The 24,442-nt window shown below is 41.0% G+C and overlaps 2 protein-coding genes across 2 annotated transcripts in view; one reads left to right on the forward strand and one right to left on the reverse strand.

Annotated features, from left to right (window-relative positions):
* Nucleotides 1-2,203: 2,203 nt before the first annotated feature.
* Nucleotides 2,204-20,808, reverse strand: COX4I1 (cytochrome c oxidase subunit 4I1). Its single transcript, XM_085638219.1, has 5 exons — nt 20,674-20,808; nt 18,653-18,726; nt 12,363-12,530; nt 6,033-6,164; nt 2,204-2,495 (listed from the first exon to the last, which is right to left on the reverse strand). The coding sequence occupies exons 2-5, from the start codon at nt 18,723-18,725 to the stop codon at nt 2,359-2,361; spliced, it is 510 nt and encodes a 169-aa protein (XP_085494345.1). The 5' UTR covers nt 18,726; nt 20,674-20,808; the 3' UTR covers nt 2,204-2,358.
* A 517-nt stretch (nt 20,809-21,325) lies between these two features.
* Nucleotides 21,326-24,442, forward strand: part of EMC8 (ER membrane protein complex subunit 8) — a 52,305-nt gene continuing 49,188 nt past the window's right edge. Inside the window, exon 1 of the mRNA XM_085638220.1 lies at nt 21,326-22,324. Coding sequence (XP_085494346.1) covers nt 22,121-22,324 — 204 coding nt within the window. The 5' untranslated portion in view covers nt 21,326-22,120. The remainder of the gene's footprint in view (nt 22,325-24,442) is intronic.

Consider the following 24,442-nt stretch of genomic DNA (forward strand, 5'->3'; position numbering starts at 1 on the left):
GATATTTGCTGCAGTTTCCTCACTTAGTATGGTAGAAGTGGGAGAGGAGAAAAAGCATATACAAAGCTCTCAGACCAGTTCATCCACAGTGCATTGCCCAAGGACTGGGGGTATGGAAAGCTGGAGACGAAGTTTAGGAATTCGCACAAATGCCGAAGAGGTCTATGCCTGAAATACCCCACCAATGGAAGTAAGGAAGAGGGATTTGTGAGTGAAGTTCCCACCTGTGAACTTGCTGCTAGGTCCTACTGAGCAGGTCAGCAAAGTCATTGTCCACCTGGAGGACTTCCACTGGGAGATGTACTTGGTTGAGGGTCGCCCAGTGCAAAATTCACTGCACCAATGCCAACAGCTGTGGACAGTGTGTGGTACCTTGCTTTTGGAGATAAAACATGGCGGTGATGTTGTCTGTCCAGACCAGAACTACTTTGCCTTGAATGTCTTGGAGAAAGGCTTTGAGGGCTAGCAGGACAGCTAAAAGCTCCAGATAGTTGGTTCGGACACCCCATTGAGGAGGTGGCCACAGACCCTGGACGGTCATGTTTTCTATATGTGCCCCTAGCCACCATGCAAGTGTACCTGGTGACGGACACCTACAGAATTGGATCTGCTAAGGGCCTGCCCAGCAGCAGGTTGTTGCTGTTCTACCGCCGAAGTAAGCAATTGGGACTGGCCGTTATCAATAGATTGTCCCAGTGACCCTCCGCTGGGGACCACTGTGCCAATAGGCATTCTTACAGTAGACATTTAATGCATCGTCCATCGTCTCTTCCTCAGCTTTGATTCACTCCTCTTTCTGCTCCAAGGACTCAGTACAGATCTCTGGACTAGGCTGATGAATCCGCACATGGGAAAGCTAATCATATTCCTCCTCTTCAGTGCCAAGCAGGTCCATTTCACTGAAGACATCCAGCTTCTCCAACGATAAGCAGTGCATTTTGTTATGGGCTCAGCCCCAGTCTCTCCACTGCTGAACAGTCTGCTTTCTCCTGAAAGCTGAGAACATGTCGAAGTAGGCCTCCTCATGCTCTGGGGAGAGAAAGATTAGATGCTGTGGAGGTCAGCCCAGGGACGCTTAGAGTGACAATGAAAGCATCTCTCAACTGGCATACATTCCACTACCCTCTATGCCTCTTTGTTCTCCAGAGCCGGTAAGGAAAGTGTGTTGCAATATTTTTAGTAATTACTTTGGGTAGGTTTGGGCTGCTGGTGACATTTAAAAAAAAAAAATGTAGAGCTTCCACACTGACCATCGTTGCTGATCTAGTCTTGCCCAGACGCTGGTTTAGCAATTACTCTTTGAAATGGTTACCAAGAAATCTATACGACAAAAGTGACGTCCATGGATATGGGAGCTATTGCACCCGAACTGCTAAATTAGAGACAATTTCAGGATACCCACCACAGATACCATGCCCATGGAGCAGTGATCAGAGAACATGGCCCAGAGATCAGCATATGTCTATAGTGAACATGGACCACAGGAATCATTATTGGAGCGTACCACCTAGACATGGTAATGCTACAGCATTTGAGTTTAAACTCTGCTAGAACCTTCCAATCTGCTTTGGAGATCCTTTATACTGTCTTATTTATCTTTGGTATATATTAAAATGTTTTCTAAACTGTGGCTCTAACTGGACACCTTAGAGTGTAGCTAGTCAAGGTCTAAATCTAAGTTCCTATACAGAACCACCTCATTCAGGTTGACCTTACTCCAAGGTGTCTGCATCCTTCCAGGTGGATCAGACCTGCTATCCGGCCAGTCCCCTGAAAATGGGACACTGCAGTCTGTTTGGCGCATTAATACTGGAAGAACGAAGGTCAGACCGTTGCTCCATTACAGGCAATATATGTGGATCGTGGAGGAGGGAATTAATTACCGTGCACCTCATTCTCAGCAGTAAACTACATGTCAATTACGATGACCACTGTTCTTCCTCAGCAGAAGAGCAAGCATTCCTGGGTGGGCATAAACACCTAGCCTCACAAGTAACAATACTATACTAAAAAAAATAAAAAAGATTAATGCAACTCTGCAGCCTAGAAATCACGTTTCTATTTTCTTCATAGAATGTAAATGGTTTAGCAAAAAGCTAGCATTTTATAATTTTTAAATGTTTAGCTCAATTCTAAACCTTCGAATGTACTCGCAAAAATTGTTGTGTGTGCACTCTGTGGCGGGAAAAAAAACAAAGAACTATTCAAGTAAAACAGAAATTTTATTTGCCATGTAATTACAGGTGATGACTTACTCCTGTATGCCCTCGATGGTGTTACAAGTGGACAGGCAGGTTTGAAATGCAAGCAAACACAGGTTAATTCTCAGATTAGCACAACTATTCCCAAATGTTCTTTTTATTTCTTCCATTCATTCTTCTCGTAGTCCCATTTGGAAGAGAATCCTTCAATTGGGTTCACTCTCATGTCCAACATTCTCTTGGTCTGCTTCTCGATCCAGTCGTCGGAAAAGGTATGAGGAACGTCACCAAACACTACAAAAAGGAAGATAAGAATAGTTACTTTCTCTTGGGTTTCTCTATATAAACCCTTTGGCACCCAGGCCTCATCTCCCATAACGAGGTCTATCCAATATATTATAATCCCATTGAGCGGCGAAATGTTATAAATGTACCCTTTCACCAAAAAGAAGCATGATGAGTTTGAAGAGCTAGAAACAGTCTTTAAATACTGTAGCTCGGTTATATCAGCTGTGGTTAACAACCACCCTTCTTCAAGTTAACTTTATCACAATTGGAATTAAAACCTATTAAGCGTGCATCATCGAATTAGAGAATAAAAACTATTCAACGTTTAAGTAAACAGATCCAAATGCAGAAAATCAGGTGAATTACCACAAATTAGATGATTTACAGAGATTTAAATAAAGTAAATTGTGTACCCAATACTTTTACAACTTTAAAGAATAACGTGATATGAAATCTAGCATTTCAAATATTAAATCAGAATTAATTCCAATAAGTTTATGAACAAGAGTTTGGTAACGTATTACGAGGAATTTACCAACTGAAACCCGAATTTCATTTGTAGCTCCTTCCAAACAAAGCCTAAAGGCCTCAGACACAGTCCCGATTGTGGAGCTCAAATACATTTCTAAGGTAACCAATTACATGTAGAACCTAAGTCTTCATAGCTACTCATAACATTTCCTTGTTTATTACGCCACTTTCCCACAATAGCTCTGAGACAGACATACTGTAAATGAAAGAGAAAAATGTTGCCATCTCATTTTCAAAGTCTAAAAGGTAGCACTGAGGTGACGGCCTAGCAAAACTGAAAAGTAATGATCAACCAACCTTTGATTTACTCACCAAACATAACAGGCATTCAAAGTTAGTTTTAGTTTGGTGCTGTGGAACTTTACTTTTATTAAATCGCTAAACAATGCCATTGGCAGACATTTTGGAATGATGTTGCTCACAAAGAAGAAAAAACATGTCACCATGATCATGAGCGTGTCAAGAAGCATATGAATGCAAGAGTTTAATCACAAAGAAAAATCCTTCTAATATGGCTTAAATCAGGACCACGGTCCTAAATGTAGTCCTATATCTCAATACATTCCACGAGCACGAGAATTCTGAAGGTACACTGCGGGTTAGCTAAAGTTCTGGTGCAAGTAAGACATGGTGCTAACCCAATACTTGGCTATTTATAGAGGGGGATGTTTAGGAGAGTCGAAGGTTTAAATAGATGCAACAGATCAGACTCTAGCTCACCTATAGTCCATGTGGGCCATAGTCCTGATGAAAGCCTTGTGACGTCAATAAACAATAAAAATAGACAGCAACAAGTCAGCACTTTTGTAGATATGACAATCATTTTCTTTAGGTCTGCCCTTTGAGGCAGCTTTAGCAGTCTCAGACTATTTTAATGGACAAATTCATACATATAATTTTATACGTAGAGGGGCTTTTGGTCAGAGGACTTCATCAAGTCATCTGTTGAACTAGCAATTACAGTTTGATTCCACCCACCACGGCATGCGACATCAGTCTTTGACTCCCTTCACTTAGAGTGGCGGCACAAAAACTGTTTACACTGCTCACTTCCTCTTAAAATAGTACATTTGAAACCGCTTTGTCAGTGAAAAGAAAGGGACTTAGATAGTTTGTATATTTACTTTAAATACCAGATATTTATTTTTACTGCAATTTTGGAACCCACTCAGATGGCGGTTCATGATGTTCTCTCGTTTTTAATTTAATAAAGTGTTTAACATTTCAGCTGCCTGCAAATTGAATGCTTGGTTATGCTTGGATTTGTTCTCAACTCCTTCACAAATAAGAAAATGCACGGCACAACTGAAAGACTTAAATGGCCACATAAGTGGATTACTCTCAGGTATGTGACAGCCACATTTTTTTTCTTTTAGCGGCATATGCTTCCGATAAACAAATAACCATGGTACAGCTTGCTAAGGCCAGACCTATTGGCTTTGCCAATGCTTTTTTAGTGTTGTGAGAACTGGATACATATAAAGAACCTTTCAACCCACAACTACCTAATTTTAGATTCCCGATGGTCCCTATGAAGCAGCTCACCTAGTGCGAGTGAGGTTTAATTAAAAGTAACCTTGGTAAACTCTTTAATGGAGTGACACAGAAAACACTTAACTCCCTCTTTCATAAGTATAACTAGGTTATTCTATGCCTAGATATATACAGTTATCTGGGGAGTACAACCTACTATACCAGTCTTCCTTTCCTCTCTATACAGCATAGAGATGGTGCAATAGATCATGTATTACCATAGAGCGGTTCCCTAGTGACACAAACCATTCAACATTTGTCTCAGATACAGAAAGGTCACTAGAACCCAGGGATGTCAATTTATCACCATATTACATCGCTCCCAGTTAAGAAATATTAGAGTTTTATTTTTTAGGAGTTAGCTTGAAAGGAGAACTCGTCAAACAGACGAATTTCTATTGAAAACAAAATGAAATACTGGTCTATTGTGTTTAGTTGTTTTCAGCAAAGAGAAAAATATTTACAAGAGTTTTAGAAAAATGCTTTAAAAAAAAATCTTTCTATAGAAAACAGACATTGTTCTGGTTCTCTGCATGAGCAGCCAACAATCAGCAATGATCATCCCAACGTTTTTATATTTTCAATATCTAGAAGAACTTGACGTGGAAACATGCTGCCATGTATACGTATGAGATTAGCCGAATGTTTGCCACACCTACTACATAGAGATGTGGGCAACAATAATTGTCGCTGAAATCGCCTGCACTGGGCTGATTTACCTTTGAAGTGGCAAGATGCAATGAAATAGCTTCAGCACAGATTTCAGTGAAATACAGAAGTCTTTCACTGATATCCATATCTAAATCACGAGGCCATTGCTACTCAGTATGTCATCTAGTGCTGTAATTCGAAGGCCTAAACTAAACTCCAAAATAGATTAATTTTCCACAGAGACTTGTGCAGCAGGAATTGATGAAAACAAATGTCTAATGCAGCATGTATTTGAAGAAAATGTATGTGGGGGCTGATATTTCTGACAGGGCTCGCCATTAAAGTAATTATGACCCTCATGGACTATAGCCAGAAACCGCTGCACTGATTCACACCTTCAATTAACAGGATGTGTGTGTGTGTGGGCGAGGGGGGGGGGATTAGTAATTATTTGTTGTAGATACAAAGATCGCGACTTCAGATATGCATCTTTAAATAGTTTGTGCAATGCTAAAAGTAACTAGGGAGTAGTATGTTTGAATAATATTTTGTTAAGACTGGGTTCAAAATTCTAGACCCCCCGAGGATAATTTTATATCTCTGGCTACTTGGTCTCCAACAACTGACAGCACCCAGTCTTTGTAAGTAATGGTAAATTTAACCCGAGACATATGATCTTGTGGATCAACATTCGCAAATAACATGATTAGGCAACACAGAGGAACAAGGATTCAAGCAGAAAACTTATTTGTGTATATCAACAGAAGCCACCCAGCAAGCCTCAGTACTAAAAATAAGACCCGTTTGGTGGGCAGCTCATTGACTTACCATATTTTCTCTGCCACATGACAATTAGGGCAGTGAGCCCAATGAAGAAAAGGCCCCCTCCACAAACAGTCTTCCACTCGCTTGATCCCTGATTCATTTGTGCGTAAGTTGCGTTGAATTTTATACGATACACTGAAAAGAAAAAAAAATGCCATTCATAATTCACATCGCCTTTGTTGTGTTTCTCTAGAGTACTGAAGTTTCCAGATTAATAGTCTCAATCCAGCTGCCAGTTTCTTCCCTGCTCTCACTTTAGCATTTACTGTAAAAGAGGTTGAACTTCTTACAAACCCTATTCCTACAGCATACTGACAGACCCAGCCTGGTGTATTCTGGAAATGTCTGCTGTGCCCAAAGTAGGCTGTAAGCCGGGGGAGCGCCCGGATCTTAATAATATACTTTTTTTAGTGGATGGACTCGGCCAAACTAATGAGATCCAAGAGATGTGCAGCAGAAAGGGAGACTGCTCTCTTACGAAAACCATTGAGGACAAGAGGCATCACACACAAGGTAATACCCTAGATCGCGGTTCTTAAACTTTTGTCTTCTGTTGAACTCCTAGTGAATCACTGTTGAAGATGGAATCCCGGCCTAAGCAATTTCTATGGTTTGAACCATTTAGTTCACCCATCGTCCATACTATAGTGGAAGAGGTGTGGCGCCGTGGCCAGGGCGACTGACTACGGAATCTGGGGATCGCGGTTCGATCCCCAGCGCCAGATTAGCGCAACACCATGTGACTCTGGGCAATAGCTTGCTTTATCTTCCTGACGGCCCCCGGCGCCCAGAGACCCTTACGGGTGATTGTTCGCGCTTTACAAATGTGGATATTATTACTATTGTTTGCTTTACTTCAAATTCTTTCGCATTTAGAGAGTTTACAATTTTTACATTAGGCTTTATTAATCTGCTAATATTCAATCTTCTAAACAGCTAAGAGCCACCTGAGTAGGCAATGAGGACCCCCTAGGGGTCCACAGACCACAGGTTAAGAACTGCAGCCTAGAAGGCAACGTGCTAAGCTCTGCCGGCATACTCTAAACTGGTGTGTAGAGCTTGTTGGTCACTTCAGAATGATGGACCTAGGGAATAGGGGGTCCATTGCTATCAGTCATGCACAACACTCTGAAGGTTCAAAGCGGAAAATGCTCGTGTGCATGGCTAGTAAGAGGGAAGGCTTGCCGTACTTTAGGGTTTTGCTCCTACCCAAACTGATATTATGTGGTCTATTGAGGCAACAAAGTAGTAACCAAAGCAGGTGAAATGTATAAGCCACCGGTTTGTTCATCTTGTCAAAGGGAAATTCTAGCCTAAATGATATGGTAGGTAGACATGTCAAATTGTCACATGGAAAGGGCAGGAGGAAGCCCAACAACTCACTCACACTCCTAGAACTCAGCCTTGAAAAGTCTAGGTATGTCCTCAAAGGTACATGTTCAAGGAGAGAAGAGGAGAGCCTGCATTGGGCTACATACACCTTAAAACTGTGGATGTTTTTCTCACTCTACAATCTTCGGCACGTCAAAGAAAAAGAATATGCTTGCGAACCTGGCTTTCCCTGTGACCGGACGACGCTAGTTAGAACCTGCTCCATTTGTTGTGCTACTCTTGCCTTGTGATAGGAGGTCAGAAGATGGCGGTTTTGAATTATACTGTAGGATACTGCACATGACCTGATAATCTACCCAAGTGAACTTATTGATCAACCGCTTCAATGTGAATCTTTGAGTAAATTATTGCTAAACGAATAATATAGACTATTGTAAAAAGCATTAATGTTAAATAATTTTTACTAATGGAGTAACGCCCTGGTGCCAGAATTTCAGGAAGGGGATGTGGAGAGCCTACTCAATAAATGCATCTTTGCTGCCAAATCCTTAGTGCTAAGCACACAACCAACATTGCATCAAGAGCTAGACTAAGCTGAATCCTCCCTGGCAATGCCCCTTCACCAAACTGAATACCCCTGGATGAACACCGCAAGCAACAAGACAACCAACTACAAGTACGCGTAAAGGCCAGACAGGTTGTAAAGAGGTCTTTAACAGTTAACAATTTCCCTTTATTGGTAAGTCTGTTCAGCTCGTTAGCACAAGAAAGCAGAACACGGAGGAGAAAAGGATAGGGCAGCAAGGTCTATCTGATAGATAACAACAACAAGTAGAATGGTACATAAACCATGACAGCAATGGGTTGAGAGCAGAATAGGGGTTAAGAGCGTACACAACTTCATCTTCCTAAGCTAATACAAAATGCATTATCTGTCTATTCCAACTTAAGGTGCTGAAATAATTCGGAGGAAAAACATACCAAGAATAATACAAAGCCCCTTTTTTAAAAAAATAAATTAGGAAAGATTAAATAGCAGCTTCATATAGAAAAAGGCTTATTTTACTCGCATTTGAACTCTAGCATGCAAGAAGAAAAAAAAACACACTACTTTGACTTCTATGGATAAGAAAATGAAGCTAGGCAGATGGGCCTTTCCTTGCAATGCAAAAATGCTACCCGGAAGATTATAATAAAGGAGTAAACACTATATCTAAAGTGATTGTCATTTGTGGATAATAGCAGATGTTAACCCCTTCAGCGCGGCGTGGATTACCGCGCTGTGCTGAAGGGTTCGTGCGCGGGCGGGGCCGTGACGGAGAGGTTCCGTCATCCGCACAGCGCGACCGACGCGCATGACGGAACCGCTCCGTCACACGCATCGAAGGGGTTAACGGTGCACTGCACTGTCAACTAAGCCACACATGAAAATATTCTCATTTGAAAATGAGTGCTATGGGTAAAATCGACAATGAATCCTCGTGTAAATAGGTATGCATTCAGTAACTCATTTAAATTCTAACTTAAAGAAAATGGCTAAATTAACTTTTTTCCTCAGATCTATATTCCTGTATGTTCAGGGACCAATGGGCCATCAATGTCCATATCCGTATTTTACTATTGTTAATGGAGGGTTTGTTGGTAATGTGATAGTGGTGCAATACATTTCAAGAGCATTGCAACCTGCAGCATGCACAGTCCATAAGGACCTTATCAGGCATTCCAAAGGGGTCCACCCACATGCATGGAAAGAGCGTGGTCCTCAGACAGGACCCGATGAGGATCAGTCGTATATAAAAGATATAAAACGAGAGGGGGGAATCAGAACAGTTCAGTTTGAGACTATTGAATGTCTCCATTCAAGGTAATAAAATGTTTGCACGTCCCATCTAGACACTTACTCAAGTAACAGGGCAGTTTGATCACTAGTATGACCCTATCCACTTTGGTCGTCTACAAAACAAAGATTCGATGTTTACACCAAGGCCAGCTTTGCCAAGGTAGACACAGCTGTCAACTAAGTGGAGTCCCCTTTCATTAAGTGGCAAAACAACTTCTTCACTCACCCAATCAATCAGTGTCTTAAGAGGGCATTTTGCAAAACTTTGGGCCCGATCCACAAAGTCAAACTTAAACTTACAAGTTTTTTTTTTGTTATGTTGAAAAGTATTTGTAAGGCGCAACTTTCACTCCGAGGAGCATCATGGCGCTGAGCGGATGGTTTAGCAGACCGGGAGGTTGAGGCTGGAGGGATGGTTTAAATGAGCGCTCTACATAGTGCATCTGGGGCCCTGCAAATCCAGGTTTTCAGGGCTTTCCTGAAGAGAGTTTCAGTTTGGATGAGACAAAGGTTATTGGGTAGTTAGTTCCAGGCTTTGGAACCTATCACTGCAATGGATTCCCCCCCTTTTGAGACATCTGAACGCTGGGGGTTTCAAAAGATTTGAGTTCGATGATATGTGGGTGCGGCATGGTGTATAGAGTGCGAACCTGGGCCGGAGGTACTGGGGGCCTGAGGAGTAAAAGGTAATTATGAGGATGTTAAACAGCAGCCAATGGAGTGCTTTCAGAGTTGCAGATGCTGATGACTTCCTAGGCCATTTTAGTACTAGTCGGGCTGCAGCGTGTTGTACCATCTGTAGTTTGTGAAGGACCAACTAGTTTGCTCCTGCATAGAGACTGCTGCAATAGTCAAGTCTAGATGTAATTGAGGCCACTGCAACTACCCGTCTCGCCGTGATGGAGTGCAAGTCAAAGAACATTTTAAATGATTTTATCAAGTGGAAGCAAGTGCCAGCCACAGCTAGGGATTGCTGGTGGAAGGACAGAGCAGAGTCAAATTTGACCCCCAAATTTCTGGCTACCGCTACTGTGTTAGGGGGAATGTTGGCCGGCCACCATAGACTGGTGGCGAAAGTATTCCCTTTCCCCAATGGCATGATTTCAGTTTTTTCTGAATTACATCTCAGATGATTATCTTTCATCCAATGAAAAACCGCTGTATGACATTGATGAAGATTTTCCTCAGCTAGTGTAGTATTTTTATCCAGGACCAGGATTGTTGTCCGCATACGAGATGGTTTCGATGTTAAAGGACCATATCGGGCCAGAGGGGCCATATAGTATTCACATAAATAAAGTAAGTAAATAGCACGTTTTCAACGGCAAGGAACTCCTCACATAAAAAAGTAGGTCTGTCCACATCGTAAACTTACTATTACCTCATAGTTTGTGAATACAGTATTTTTTTAACTTGGAAAAAGTGTAAATTTACCTTTGCGAATCAGGCCCAGAAGTCTGCATCCAGCAGTGAAAGTAGCCTACTACTTAGAATGATACCCTTTCTTGAACATGGTTATGAAATGCCAAAGCTTGAAACGGTTAAACTAGTGTCGAGCTTTGGAGGAAATGAGGCGGTCTGAATTGCTATCCAAAAATCAGTAAATGAGGCATCAAAACCATGAACCCCTATATTAATTTTTACAAAATGTCTAAAACACTAATGTAATAAAAACAAATTGAACGCCACCTCAGAATACAAGGGATTGTTGAGTTGGTCAGGGTAAGCAAATGGTCTTCAAGTACAGGAGTTTACGTAGCTTTATCATACCATTTCATGAACTGACTGTGGGCCATTTACAGGGCTGTAGGATATTACACAGCGGAAAGTCCACCATCACATGAATCATGGAGGTGTTCTTCAAGATAAACGTGCAGCCTCACATTTTGCCTTCCTCTCAAATCATATCATTTTTATTGCTGTGCTAACCTTCCTTGTGCCGGGGGAAGAGCGGCTTTGCTGGAGACTAAATAGGAATGGGCCACGACTCAGGACCAAAAGTGGTGATGAGCTCCTGGGTTTGCCTTTATATTCAGGTATGCTCTTTTTTGGTTTTACTACCCTTAACCCCACGTGCCCAGTTTTCTTTTTCTTATTCGATTGAGGAACTGATGACCACACTTTTTATTTATCTGTCGCAACTGCTGCATTATGTTACCTCGAGAAATAGTACAGACACTCCAGGCAGCATGTACTAATAAGTAGAAAGGCACATATACAATAAAAGATGACTTCCAAACCAATTTTGTGGAGAGTGCATATCGTTTTAATCCAGCTTCAATTCCAATTCCAATTTAATCCAAACCACAAACGAAGCAGAAGTGTTTTGTGACTTTTTATTTTAAACAGCTTACATCACCTTTTTATCTGAGAAAATAATGCTCAGTCTGCATGAAACAAGGATGATGTTATGGCAAGCTTTAAAGTTTGATACAATGGAAGAATCTCATTTAATGCAAAGGTAATGAGAACTTGTTTGAATAGATCTGGAGAAAATTCTTAGTGGTCTATGAACAAACAAATCGAGGGTAATTCTAGAGCAGTGATACTCAAAGTGTGGCCCTCTGGACCTTTACATGCTGCACCGCACCCTGCCCGGCCTGCAACTCCAGCTGCTGTTTAGTTACTGAGCACAAATATTCAGAAAAAAAATGTTAAATAGGCAAGCATTTATAATCCTGCAAATAATAATTTAACACGTTTTTAGACCTACTTACAGCATGCTGGACCCACCCCAACCCCTTACCGCCACCCTGCTGACATCAGTGCGGCACTCGGTCACACCGCAGACCGTACTTTGTGGCCCCTGGGTAAATGTTTGTGAGTACCCATGTTCTAGAGCGTCACAGTCCATGGTTAATTCTTGGAAATTTCATGCAGTGTTCAGGGAAAAAAGGGGGTGGAGGGTGGTAAAGACCACACTTAAGTAATTTACTTGATCATTTTCACATTTGCCTTTTTCACCTTTACAAAAATGTGGTTAATGTTGTTTAAACCTATGTTATTAACCCAGATATTGCTAAAATAGTACATCACTGTCACTATTGACATGGATGATCTGTATTATGAAACATTAAAATTGAAGTGCTCCGCCAGCAGAATATTTAGGGATTTTTGCAATTCCTAACACAAGAACATTACCGAGTCAGCAGGATACTTACATTCAAGCTTCTCGCTGTTGTTGAGAGAAGTCCATGATCCCATCTCTTTTTCTTTCAGTGCAGTCTGCTCAGCAGTTAGTTGACTTACGAAGGCAACCTCTGGTAAGGGAGTAGCACGACTGTCTTCATACATAGGCAGGCTGTAGGCCTCAGTCTTTATAACGCCCGCTGCAGAAGAAGGTGGGGAAAAAAAGGAAATCAGATCCACTGCAGGCCAAAATCACTGCTCAGGTACACACTACATTGTCAGCTAAAGATATGAGAGGTTATTTGTATTATAGTTCTCTTTTGGTAACCTCAATGAAAGCAAGCATTATCAATGGAAAGAAGTCTCGTGTGAGACCTTTTAGATTTGCCAACACAACTTTATTTTTATTCTAGAAAGCTGCAATGAATGTGCGAGCATTAGCGGAATCCATTGCTGAAACTGTGCTCATTAAAACATAACAAAATGCACTTAAAGATGCCAGCCACGATGTGCATGCATCCGCTGTGGCCATTTTTGAATGGATTGTTATAACAAATTCAGTTCAAAGATGACCGATTTAAATATGTGCATCAATGTTAAGCTATCTTTGAATGCATTTCATTTTAAACAAATCCTGTTCAAGGACAGCAGCCCTGAATGTTTATGCGTCTACAGTGGCTATCTTTGAATGGGATTTGTTCAAATTAAACAACATGCATTGAAAGATGCCCGACGTTCGAGTGGCCATTTTCAAAAGGTCAAAAATAAAGTTTTTAAGAAAGCTGCCCACCAAAGGTGCAACGGGTAGCAAAGAATTAGCACAGGCAGAGTAAAAGGAGATGGTCTCGAGAATTAAACAGAGAGGAAAGGGGGGGGGGAGCAGAGGGGAAGAGGAAATAGTGCCTTCCATTCATTGCACAGCAAGATCTGACATTAGCAGTGGAAGGATGCATTATGCAGTCATAACACAGAGACCGGGGAGGGAGGGAGCCACTGAATAAGGAGCAGGGATCCGAGATAGACCAAAAGGTCATTCAATCATAAACAAGGTGTTCATCCAAAACAGACTCCAGATATTTTAGCCAACAGATCTTCAAAAACAATTACATTTAAAAAATGTAGTTTGAAAATGAATTGTATAGGGGAAAAGCAATACTGAACTTTGTTGTCCATGTTTACCATGAGACTATCCAAGCCTCAAATATGTAGCAACTGTAATAAAGAATGAATTTAAAGAAGCTGCATAACATTATAAAGTTGTTTTAATACACTTCAAATATAGTAGTGCGTCAATGCTTTGTAAAAGCACTTTCCATCAAAACTATATACACTTGAAGTTGACTGTGGACCTATTACTGGCTAAATAATCAAACACCATTTATTTGAAATACAAAAAATGGTAGTAGTTGTATAGAAGACGGCACATCTCAATCTACACAGTACAGGGAATGTATATTTAATTCTTTGTCGTTCTTACACAAATATAAATGGTGCTATAACGGTACACAGGCACCCTACTACCGTAGGTGCCTAAAACATGGTAGTATTAAATACTTTCGGGTAAACATAAGAAAACTACCCAAGCACTCAGAAAGAAGTCCAAATAAAGTACACAGTTATATAAACTGGCTTGTCTTAAACAATGCAGGTTCCAATGAAGGACAGGATTCAGCAATATTTATTGTTCCGTAACATATATTCCACATAAAGACAGCCAACACGTCTTTCGTCACAGTGAGGTGACTTCTTCAGGGCTAAAATGTAATTCGACCGACAGTAAATAAACATCCAAAGTAGTCAATAAAGTAGTCAGGGCAGTTGGTAAAACTTCCGTAAGTTCCACGGAAGCACTGGCTCGTGAGTTCCGGGACGTTAAGATACGCGGTTGAAATTTTCTTTGCTCAGGAAACTTATCAAGGTTACCAATACTCAGGATGTCTAAGGATTTATATTGACAAATTAAGAAAGTGACATATGCAGATCTGACATATGTTTCTTTGAATTGGACTCTTTGGACTCAGTCACTCAAGTGACTTCACATATTTCGACAAGTACCTTTTAGACATCCGTCGTATACATTGGAAGTCATTAACTGGACTTACGGAAGTTTTACAGACTGCCCTGACTACTTTGGATATTTATTTACTGTCATTCTAATTACATGTAAGCCCTGAAGAAGTCCCCTCACTGTGAAGAAACACATGTTGGCTGTTTGTATGTGGAATATATACTACAGAACAATAAATCTTGCTGAATCCTGTCCTTCATTGGAACCTGCATTGTTTAAGACATGCCAGTTTATATAAATCAATTTACTTTACTTGGACTTCTTGGGTACCTAGCTTTCTTATGTTACCATTTATTTGAAGCAACATTTACAACTAGTTTTCGAATATCCACATGTGCTTCCATTACATCTAACAGTGACCAGCTTCAGGCTAAAAAAGGCAAATGTTGCAAGTGCATCAATATTGTGCAGCAACATTTATGATGGGAAGAGCTAGTAAAAATGCTGTAGCTGCAAATGCTGTATAAAAAAAAAAAAAAAAAAAGAAGAAATACCAGTAGCGTTTACTAAAATGAGTAACATCATCAAGATGTAAAATCATCATCATTCTTAACTCACTATAAACCCTAACATATGGAAGAAATACCAGTCTACTTCTATTTTTTATTATAGAACCGGTAAAGAAAGCACTCAATTACCCATCGGCGTTAAATTTGATGCTTCTGAAAGATTATACCATCAAAAAAGGTAAGCACATAACAGAACTGAAATTAAGGTGTCATCAGCAATCGTAATCCCGAGAGGTTCATGCTATGTGAAGCGAACAATGAAAGCAAAACTTAAAGATTTTCAGTTTAGCACAATGAACACTAAAAACTATTCTTCACGCTACATTCTCATAAGTATACCACATTGAGCTATCAGACTCCCCTCCACCTAAAGTGAGACCAGGAGCTTGACATGTAAATGAAATGATGAGAGGTGCCTGAACAAACAGAAGTGGAAAAGAATGGCAGAGACAGAGATTGAAATCATTCTCTCACTCCTTGTTCTCACCAGTATTGCTTCTCTTCCTCATTTCTCGTCCTCAATTTAGGCGAGATACAAGGCAATATAGGTACAGGACTTAATAAAAAGAAAATGAGAGATGTGTTCTCTGAGGGTAAATTGATCTTCCTCAAGATCAAACTCTGGCATCAGTGCCTCTTTTCTAGACAACCCAATCTGCCGAAGTGATGTGAGAAACAGGGTCATGGGCCAGTCCTCCCTTTCATCCACAGCACAGTAGCTGCTAAAAGGGCAATGCATATGTAAGCTTGAACAGGTATCAAACTTATACAAAGGACCTATGGTTTAGGCCAGACCATTGTGGATGCCTTTACAGAAGCCAGGACACAGCCATACCAAGTTCGGGATAATACAACACAGTGGTTTGTGTAAGCCTCATTTGAGAGGCTTACATAAGGAACACTAGACTCACTATTGAGCTCTATTATTAACCAGTAGTTTGCTAACATTTTAACTAGTGTTAACCCCTTGCATGCCCGCCCCTTTCCCCGCCCAGTGCCGCACTTTGTATTAGCGGGCGGAGTTCATGACGAGCTGGACTCGTCATGGGCACAGCGCCACCGCAGCCCATGACGAGTCCAGCTCGTCATGGGCACTGAAGGGGTTAAACCAACTTGCAACTAACGCTTACTCCTATGCCTGGTTGGCAAGCCTAGAATGCCTACATTTGAAACCCAAATATTACAAAATAAAAGCACAAGTTAAAGTTAGGGACATAAGATATATTGATGGAATTGCATTTTCAGATCAAGAACCTCCTGCACCCGTGACTACTGGCAACCAACCAAATTAAATCAATGATGGCACTCTCAGTCACACAGATTAAGCAATGCTTAGGTGTCTTTACAAAAGATAAACACATAACTATGTCAACACCATTGGGTAACCCTCACTACGGTTACAGGTGTGGCCACGACATAGCAAAGAAAATCAGTTGCTTGCACTTCCTACTTTCAGGAAGTGCGTCACCTTGTAACCAGAAGGGTTAGTGAGCCCCAAGTAACCTCTCCAGAGTAGGGAATGTTTCCAATTTTTTTCAGACACTTCTGTGTACAGTCCTGACATGCCATGATATCGGGATCCCTCAAATTTAAGGCTTATATTGATTCAGGTTGATGCCATTAGCTCTACATGGGACCCCAACTGCATTCTAACGATCGATGGATCGTCTATTAAAGTCACATCAAATGTACGCTGGAGCTTACTTAGCCAAACATCACGGTTTACAGTCTATCTTCGTCAGAACATTTCAATCATCTGTCTCCTATGGGTGTCCCTTTGAAATCGAGCATCGACTCTAGGATATTTACAAGAAAAAAAACAAGTCAGCTAACTGGACCACACATTCAGAGCAGTGGTCTGGTCAGCCTTAAACCAACCAACCAAAATCCAATCAATCTAACGGGCTTCAACGCACCATAGCAATAGCTATGTTTAGTTTATTATGGATTAAAACAAATCTTACAATGTTAGAAAAAAATTAAATCATGTCAGATCAGTTTAGCTATGTACAAGTGTTTGATCAAGTGGCTGGGTAAGGTTGACTGTGAAAAGCTTACCAAGGCCACAAGGCAAACCTTCAACTACTATCAACCTGACAGATAAATTCCAAGTACAGGAGTTCGAGTATTATTGTCTCAAGTACACAATCGATTTGAAAGAGCCACTGTGTACATCAGTTGTAATTATTTGCATATTTCAATGTGCATCATTTCCCTAGTCACTGTGGAACTTGATTATTTATGAGTTTTATGTGTCCAAAGTGCTGATGTTGCATTTAGGGCCTGAGCTGAGGCGAAGTCATATTCTCTCTTGGAACTTGAATGCCTAGTATTAAAATGGGTCAGAAGTGAAGAATTCCTGTTAAAACACCCTTTCAGGTCAGCAAATAACAAGGTCTATCCCCATCACCACACTGCAAACAACTTCATTTAACATAGATGCTGTAAATGTCCAATTCTTCTCTATCCGAGGTAGTCAAATTTAAGAACCATAGGCAACAGATTAAAGGTTTCTTTTACAGAGGATGCTGTGTGAGAGTTATGGGGCACCACATAGTGAGGAAAAGCCTGTTACACAAAATGCCATTGAGGAATACAGTGATTCAGAAGTCAATCATATCTTTGATTCGGGTAGTGGGGAATCGGGGAACATTCCTACTTTAGGGGCAAAAAAACACTCTGGTCTTCTACACGGTGGGTGTCAGTGGGGTGTTTGTATGTGCTTTGGTGTATTTTACCACTCCTCAAGTAGGACTATGTACTCTCCATTAAGCTGCTTGCCCTACCTAAAATTGGAAGGTACAATGGGAAAAAAGGTGGCAACTGCGGGCAGACCACCAAATTCCATGTCTGCTTGGCAACAGTGATGTAAAAAGTCTGAAAACAAATGTATTGTTAGTTTTTGATCATGCTATTTGTTAGATAAATAATCCCCAACAGGTTCCAATCAACTCCAGTCTCCGTCACAGTGTTAAGGTGACAATCACCTGGAACTGACATCACTTGGAAAAAATGGATACACAGAAAAGACAAGATTGGGCCTTTGCTACTGACTATCAACAGCTGAAGAAGGGATGCTCTTTAAAACAAGAGAGGACAATCTATCCTTGCCGTTGTCACTAATAAAGGTGTTGAACACAATTCATACTTGACATTAGTAACTTTTTTTTTTTTTTTTTATTCATATGACCCCCGTTGTTTTGAGTCAATAGTGCATTTCTGAAATTCCAAAAACGGGTATGTCCTCTATGGTCAAGACAAAAATCATTGCTATAATACAAATATGAGTAATGTCAGGCATCTTTACACAGAACAGTCTTTACCTTGTTTTGTCATTATCCGTGTGACCAGAGTTATGTGTTCATGCATGCTTCACAATCACAGGGGCCGCCTTCACAGGGGCCACTGTGTTTACAATACAAATTTGCAAGCCTTCGTTTGTGACGGAGCACAGAATAACTTTCATTGTTGCCGACGATGGATCTCATGGTGATAACTGAACGCAGCAATAGAGGAACTTGTATCATCTTTAGTAAAATAATTTGCAAATACATATATTGCATTGCGTTTCTTAAACTACTGAAGAAAATAGTTTTCTACACCACAGCTTCATTATGTCAAAATGAAGTAAAGACAAATAAGTGTGTAAAAGACGTTTGCATTAAATAACTCGTGCAGAAACACTCAAGCCCTTGCATTATATTAGTTGAATGTGTTAGGTGTTTCTCCTTGACAATTTACTCACCATGACCCCGTAGGCAGACAGAGGTCGAAAGGGCTCGCTTGCCAACCAAACTAAGTGCTCGAGAAGCCAGCATTCTAAAACAAGAAAACAGGGGTTAGCCTTTTACAGCTGCAGACGAGTACCGTTATTTCGACAATACCTTCAATGTTTACCCATCCCTAGCGCCAAAGTTTACGTATAAAGTACTCTTGAAGAACAAGGGCCGATAAGAAGGCCGTTTTATTCAACTAATATTAGCTTGATAATTAAGGTCAAATTACTGCAAGAGGACAGTGTACAACTAACTACATGCAAAATGTTAAACAAACTGCATAGAAAGTAACCGTATTTGGACAAAGTCATTTTCACAAAGATACATTGCTTCTCAGTTTACGGAAGAATTGCCAAAACAAAATACCTGAAACCTAGCAAACGTCCTCCTTGGAATGACCTTATATTGTCGATTTGCCCTTTGCTCTCTGTTATGCTTTCCACCGAGTAAAGCAGAAAAATTCGCCTAATTGTGCTAACCCTATTTTAAATTAAAGCATATGTTTAGGCTGGAACACTTTAATTAAGACGCGATAAATAAAATATGCGCTTGGGTTATGATTGGGTAAGCTTATGTCACTAAGATACTGCTACACTGATCAGTACCCATGACTCAGCCAAGTTTATGATTTTTTTAAACAAAAAAATGGCAGATTTCAAAAGAAGCCGTGTACTTGTAAAGCTGCTGGGCTGTGCTAAAGTGAGTTACGTTAGGTGTGAAAAACCAATTTAAAAGAAAGCAGGAGTCACGTAGAAATATAAATTATTCCACAACACTGCTAGCTATTATCAGCACGAATCGTGCATCTAAATGCTCTGCAAGCAGTAGTATAACATTTCATTGACTGGTACCACTAAGATTTCTAAAAAAAAAAGTGTGTTTAAACCTTTTTGTACACATGCTCAATCTTTCGAGGAGGAAACACTCTATAGTCTTCAATGCAGACAAAGGCCAGGGGTATTTTTTTTTTTAACGAACACGAGAAAATAACTTCTATAGGAAATTCACGGCTCGTTGTGTATTTTTTCTCATAAGTGTCAAAGCTCCGTTCATTTCAGTATTAAGCTAAGCACCTTAATTTCTGCAACTGTTATGGCCAACACTTCAAGGTGAAATCATGCACACCCGATAAACCTGCTAAACCGATTATCAAAAAAACTGAAGAAATCCGTGACCATATCAAACACTGCTAAGTCTTCTGTGGTTGGCTCCAGGAAACTGTTCCTACTCTATTGACTCAGAAACCATTCATATTTCAAAGAATTGCTCATTTCAACCTTTAAAAATACAGTGAAATGACGGTCAATAAATATATTTCCCTGCCCATTCTGTTTCAAAGGAATGCTCTTGGTCGGGTCAGTACTCAGTTGTGAGGAGTTGAAGGCTATGGCTAATCTCAGCTAGCGCACGGCCCGTTGTTGTCGCTCAGTCCGGTGGAGGCTAGAAATCGGTAGATACTTAGCTCCTCTCTAGTTCAGCGAGGTTATTTAAGAAAAGAAGAAGTGAACCGGGTCCTATTAGCACGCCCACCTTACGTCAATTGAACGGTCTGGGGGTGCCATACGCATCTATGTAGGGAGTCTGGTCAAATTACAAGCGGCACAGACATCGGGGTGTGAGAATCTGGTCACACTCTAGTCTCCAATTCAATCTGTAGGTGAAGCAGTAATCCAAGCTGGCCCGATCGATTTCACGGGTGCCTTTCTACTCCTAAAAAGATAAAGTAGGGCAGGTTTTGCCTCTTTCAAGGTCAACGCACCTAAAGCTACCATGTACACAGCACGAGCGAGAATAAATCACTCGGGTATACACATGCCCTTGAAGTCACACTACATCATTGAGAATACCAATACAGAATGAGAACACCGCCTCCATGCTCAATGTCACAGTAAGCAGGCATCTGGTAACCCTTTGGTTTACTGGACCATCTTGGACATCTCTGAAAGAACCGGAATGGCATCAGTAGAGAGAAAAGGCACCGCCATCCTACCTGCTGCCGCCGTCAGCCCGCACAGCTTAGGAAACCGGAAGGACGGGGAGAAAGAGAGGGCAAAGGCAGGAACCACCGAGGCGGTGACAACTCTGCCGCAGGAGAAGGTTGGAAGCACGCTTTGCATGCTGGGATAGAGGAGGACCTTTGGCACTGACATTGTGAAAGAAAAAAAACGACTGAAACAGACACTCGTTTGACTATGTTGAATCAACTCTACAGCTGCTGATGTTCACACATATATCTCCATTATAATGTATCCAAAAGTACTTCTTGTTAAGTAATATTAAGTTATTTGTCAAAACCCACGTATTACTAATCAATAAATGTATATATATATATATATATATATATATTTTATTTTTTTAAATAATAGTGTCTTAAAGCATTGTATTACTGCAAGTGCAGACAGATATGGGCTTACTTGCATTTAGACACGCTCCTTCTTTTATACGAAAATAAACATTTCCTCTTTTGCATAAAATATATTTTCTCATCACAACCACATATTACTGCTTTAATGTCGCATTTTAGTGGGGAACTTAATTTTAACATATATTTACTTCCGTGCAGTTCTGGTAAAGGCTAGACTACTGGTAACATTATTTCGCTCGCTATTTCCATATTTGGCGTTGGTGATCAGTTGATCTTTTCTCGAATCTGCCTCTTCCAAGATGGCTACCGAGTTACCTTTTGGATGATATTACTTGTGCTCTGTATTTTTATAATTCGTACGGCTGTCGTGAAGGTACATGTCTTTCCCCGTTTACGACAAGAGTGTTTTGCGGCCGTTCTTCCCTTCAGTGCAGTGCCGGTGAGGGGGAGGGAGGTTGGCACCAGATAACGAGCTAGGCCTAGTGTAGTTCGTTACGGTGGCATCGTGAAAGGGGTGTAGGGTCATAGGGTGGTCTGTGAGTGCCTCTCCTGACCAGTAGGGTTTATTACTCTGCCCTAGGGGGGTGTCACGCGGGGAATTTAAAGTGACAAGGGACACTACCCAGTGACAGATCTCCATGGTCAGGTGGCTCCCTCTACGCCCAGACAGAATCGTTGAGGGCAAGGTGGGAATCTTCTATCAAGACGTCTTAAGTAGGAGATCTAAGCCTGGCTCGGCTCTCGGGTACAGGCCCCCAGATTAGGTAGGGGTCGCCAGAGCCCATTTCCTGGGGAAGTTGTGGTGCCTACCAAGGACGTCTCACCCAATGTACTTCCAACTGGCTGCGCTGTGAATTCCGTCATAAGGACTGCAAGGCAGCCTATGACAAAGGAACACGATCCAATACTGAAATCTATACTCTCCGGTGTTTGTGCCAACGCTGAAGTGCAGCCGCTTTCGCCTCCTCACGTTGTCACTCTCAGAACCCTGACGTTGACCCTTATAGACCCTTTTGTTTCCGTTCTAATTGTCAACCTTTCGCCCAATCCCTGGGATTCCGTGTTATAAAGAATGACCGTGTTTAAACTTACCACCCAGGCCTACTGTAAAATAGTGTTGCATGGAGCCAAGTATCCACACTCCGCTGTGAATGGCATTCTGGTGGCGGAGAAACACAAGCGCAAAGAGGGGCAACATGTACTCTTTGTGGACTGCATCCCCCTTTTCCATGGCACCATTGCCCTGGCACCAATGCTTGAAGTCGCCTTAACTTTGGTATGTATGTGATATTTTATATTGCTTGCTTTTTAGATGATTCTCTGGACTTAAATGGTAGACATAGTCTCCTGATCAGTGTTTACAGTTTTTGTTAACTGCACCACAGTTGGTTTTCCACACACTCTTTACCAGTGCCCATAATACGCACTACTTAGCTTTAGTCTAAATATCCACAGATCACCACTTCCACAGCGACCAGGAATTCCAGTTCTTCAGGGACCCTCAGGGAAAATGCCCTTATACAAGAACTCTCAATGCCGATAAGAGCAAGCATAACACAAAGCTGGATGCAAATCATGCAACCAACTGCTACTTGGAGATAGAGATCATGCAGTACTACCACCACTCCATGTCTAATTTGGTATCAACATTATGTAAGAAATTACAGGACCCCCCTAACCCCCCCCCCCAATCATGCAGTTCCAAACACCCAGTAAAGAACTATAGGATAACCGAAATTTCTCAGCCTAGATCTAGTGGATTTATTATACCGACCAGTGCAATATGTTAGGAAATGAAGCAATGGGACTGGGGACACGGAATCGTGGGGACAAGTGTTAGAGGCATAGGACCTAGCCATAGCAGAGTTGCAACTTCGACCACTAAGAGCCTTGTCATAAAACTTTGGAAACGGCAATTACTCTAGCATTATGATCTATGATAAATAGTTAACATTGCAGACCCTAATCCCAAAATCAGAAATGAAAAATACTTGCTTACATCATCAAACTGATAGACCAGAGCACTGTTGTCGCTTTAATTGCACATAGCCGAAGTTTGCAACACACTGTTAAGTAGGGAATGTCTGGTCATCGTGTCTAATCTACCAAGAAGGGTCGATCCTCCGTATCAGGGTAAGGCCAGATGGATTCAGAAACTCTGCCATGAACAATTTCATCAAAGGCACCCTCTTTGTGTTTTCAATGTGTAATATTAATGCAGTATGTATAATTACCATTACAGTAGTAAATGTGACTAACAAAAATAGTACAAATCTGTAAAATACTATGCTTACAGGACAAAAATTGCCTAAAGAAACAACATGCAAGCCAAATTAAAAGATCAAAATCAAATAGTCAAATCATTAGATTGAGCAAGAGAGTGCTCTTTACAAAACCAAAGTGTGCTCAGTGTCGTAAATGTGCTCCCATAAAAAATGAGCCCAAATTTGCTACTTGCCAATAAATTTGAATCTACATGTAGTAAGTAAGTAATTTTATTATGCATGATTAATTAAAACCTTTGCATACATGGAATAGTAAAAAGTTTCTTATTCACAATTCAATAAATAAAACAGTATTAAAAAGCCATAGTTATGCGTTATTTAAAATCACACAATTGGGGATTACGCTCCTCAATGAGTCTAAAGTGCTTGTACAACAGAACGAGCTAGGCTGGCAATAGCTTTCCTCAGTTGAGCAGCCAATACCCATTGTTGGTTGAAGTGCCATCGTTGGTTTAAAGTGCATGTGCGACTGTAAAGTGCTTTTGTTAGATTGCTGGATCTAGCTTCAGGTGCTATTGTTAGTTTTTTGGGGCTAGCTTCAAGGGGTGCCCGGTTCAGCTATATTTTGTGGCCAGTGTCCACTTGCTGGATGTTTTTGAGTCTCTTGGTTACTGTTTCAAAAAAAATTGTGAGCCGGCAGTTTAGCTGTACCTTGGTTGAATTGAAGCACAGTTTTACTGCCTGACTGCAGGTCCTGGTGCTGTGCCGCTTGAATAATGGTCGTAATAAAGTGCTTCTTGTGTCCTTTAAATTAGGGCAGATGCAGAGGACATGGATGATATCCTCCTTGCCTCTTCCACATAGGCGACAGGGCTGTGGACCTCCTCTCCTTTCCCATGGTGGAAGATGTGGGATGATCGGAACGACTCCTAGTCATAACTTTAGAAATGTTTCCTTCATCTTTATTTTGACTCCTGTTTTCAAGTAAGATTGCGGTTTGAGTGCTTCGTAATCACTGAGCACTATCCAGCCATGTACCCTTTTGGCAATCGTTTCCTTGTCTTCTAAGACAGATAACTTTTGTATTGCTTTTTTAACAATTTTTTCAAAAGATACATGATCTGTTGGAGTTCCCCAAAAGTCTGACAATCACCAGTAACTTAAGGGAG

This window comes from Triturus cristatus, chromosome 12, assembly GCF_964204655.1.
Source record: "Triturus cristatus chromosome 12, aTriCri1.1, whole genome shotgun sequence".
Lineage (NCBI taxonomy): Eukaryota > Metazoa > Chordata > Amphibia > Caudata > Salamandridae > Triturus > Triturus cristatus.

Bases quoted from the DNA above. Each gene is read 5' to 3' on its own strand.
- COX4I1 (XM_085638219.1), bottom strand. From the start codon at position 18,725: ATGCTGGCTTCTCGAGCACTTAGTTTGGTTGGCAAGCGAGCCCTTTCG. The intron at 12,531-18,652 runs GTGAGTAAATTG...CTTCTTCTGCAG, and splicing joins TGTCTGCCTACGGGGTCATG to CGGGCGTTATAAAGACTGAG. The intron at 2,496-6,032 runs GTAAGTCAATGA...TCCTTTTTGTAG, and splicing joins CATGTGGCAGAGAAAATATG to TGTTTGGTGACGTTCCTCAT.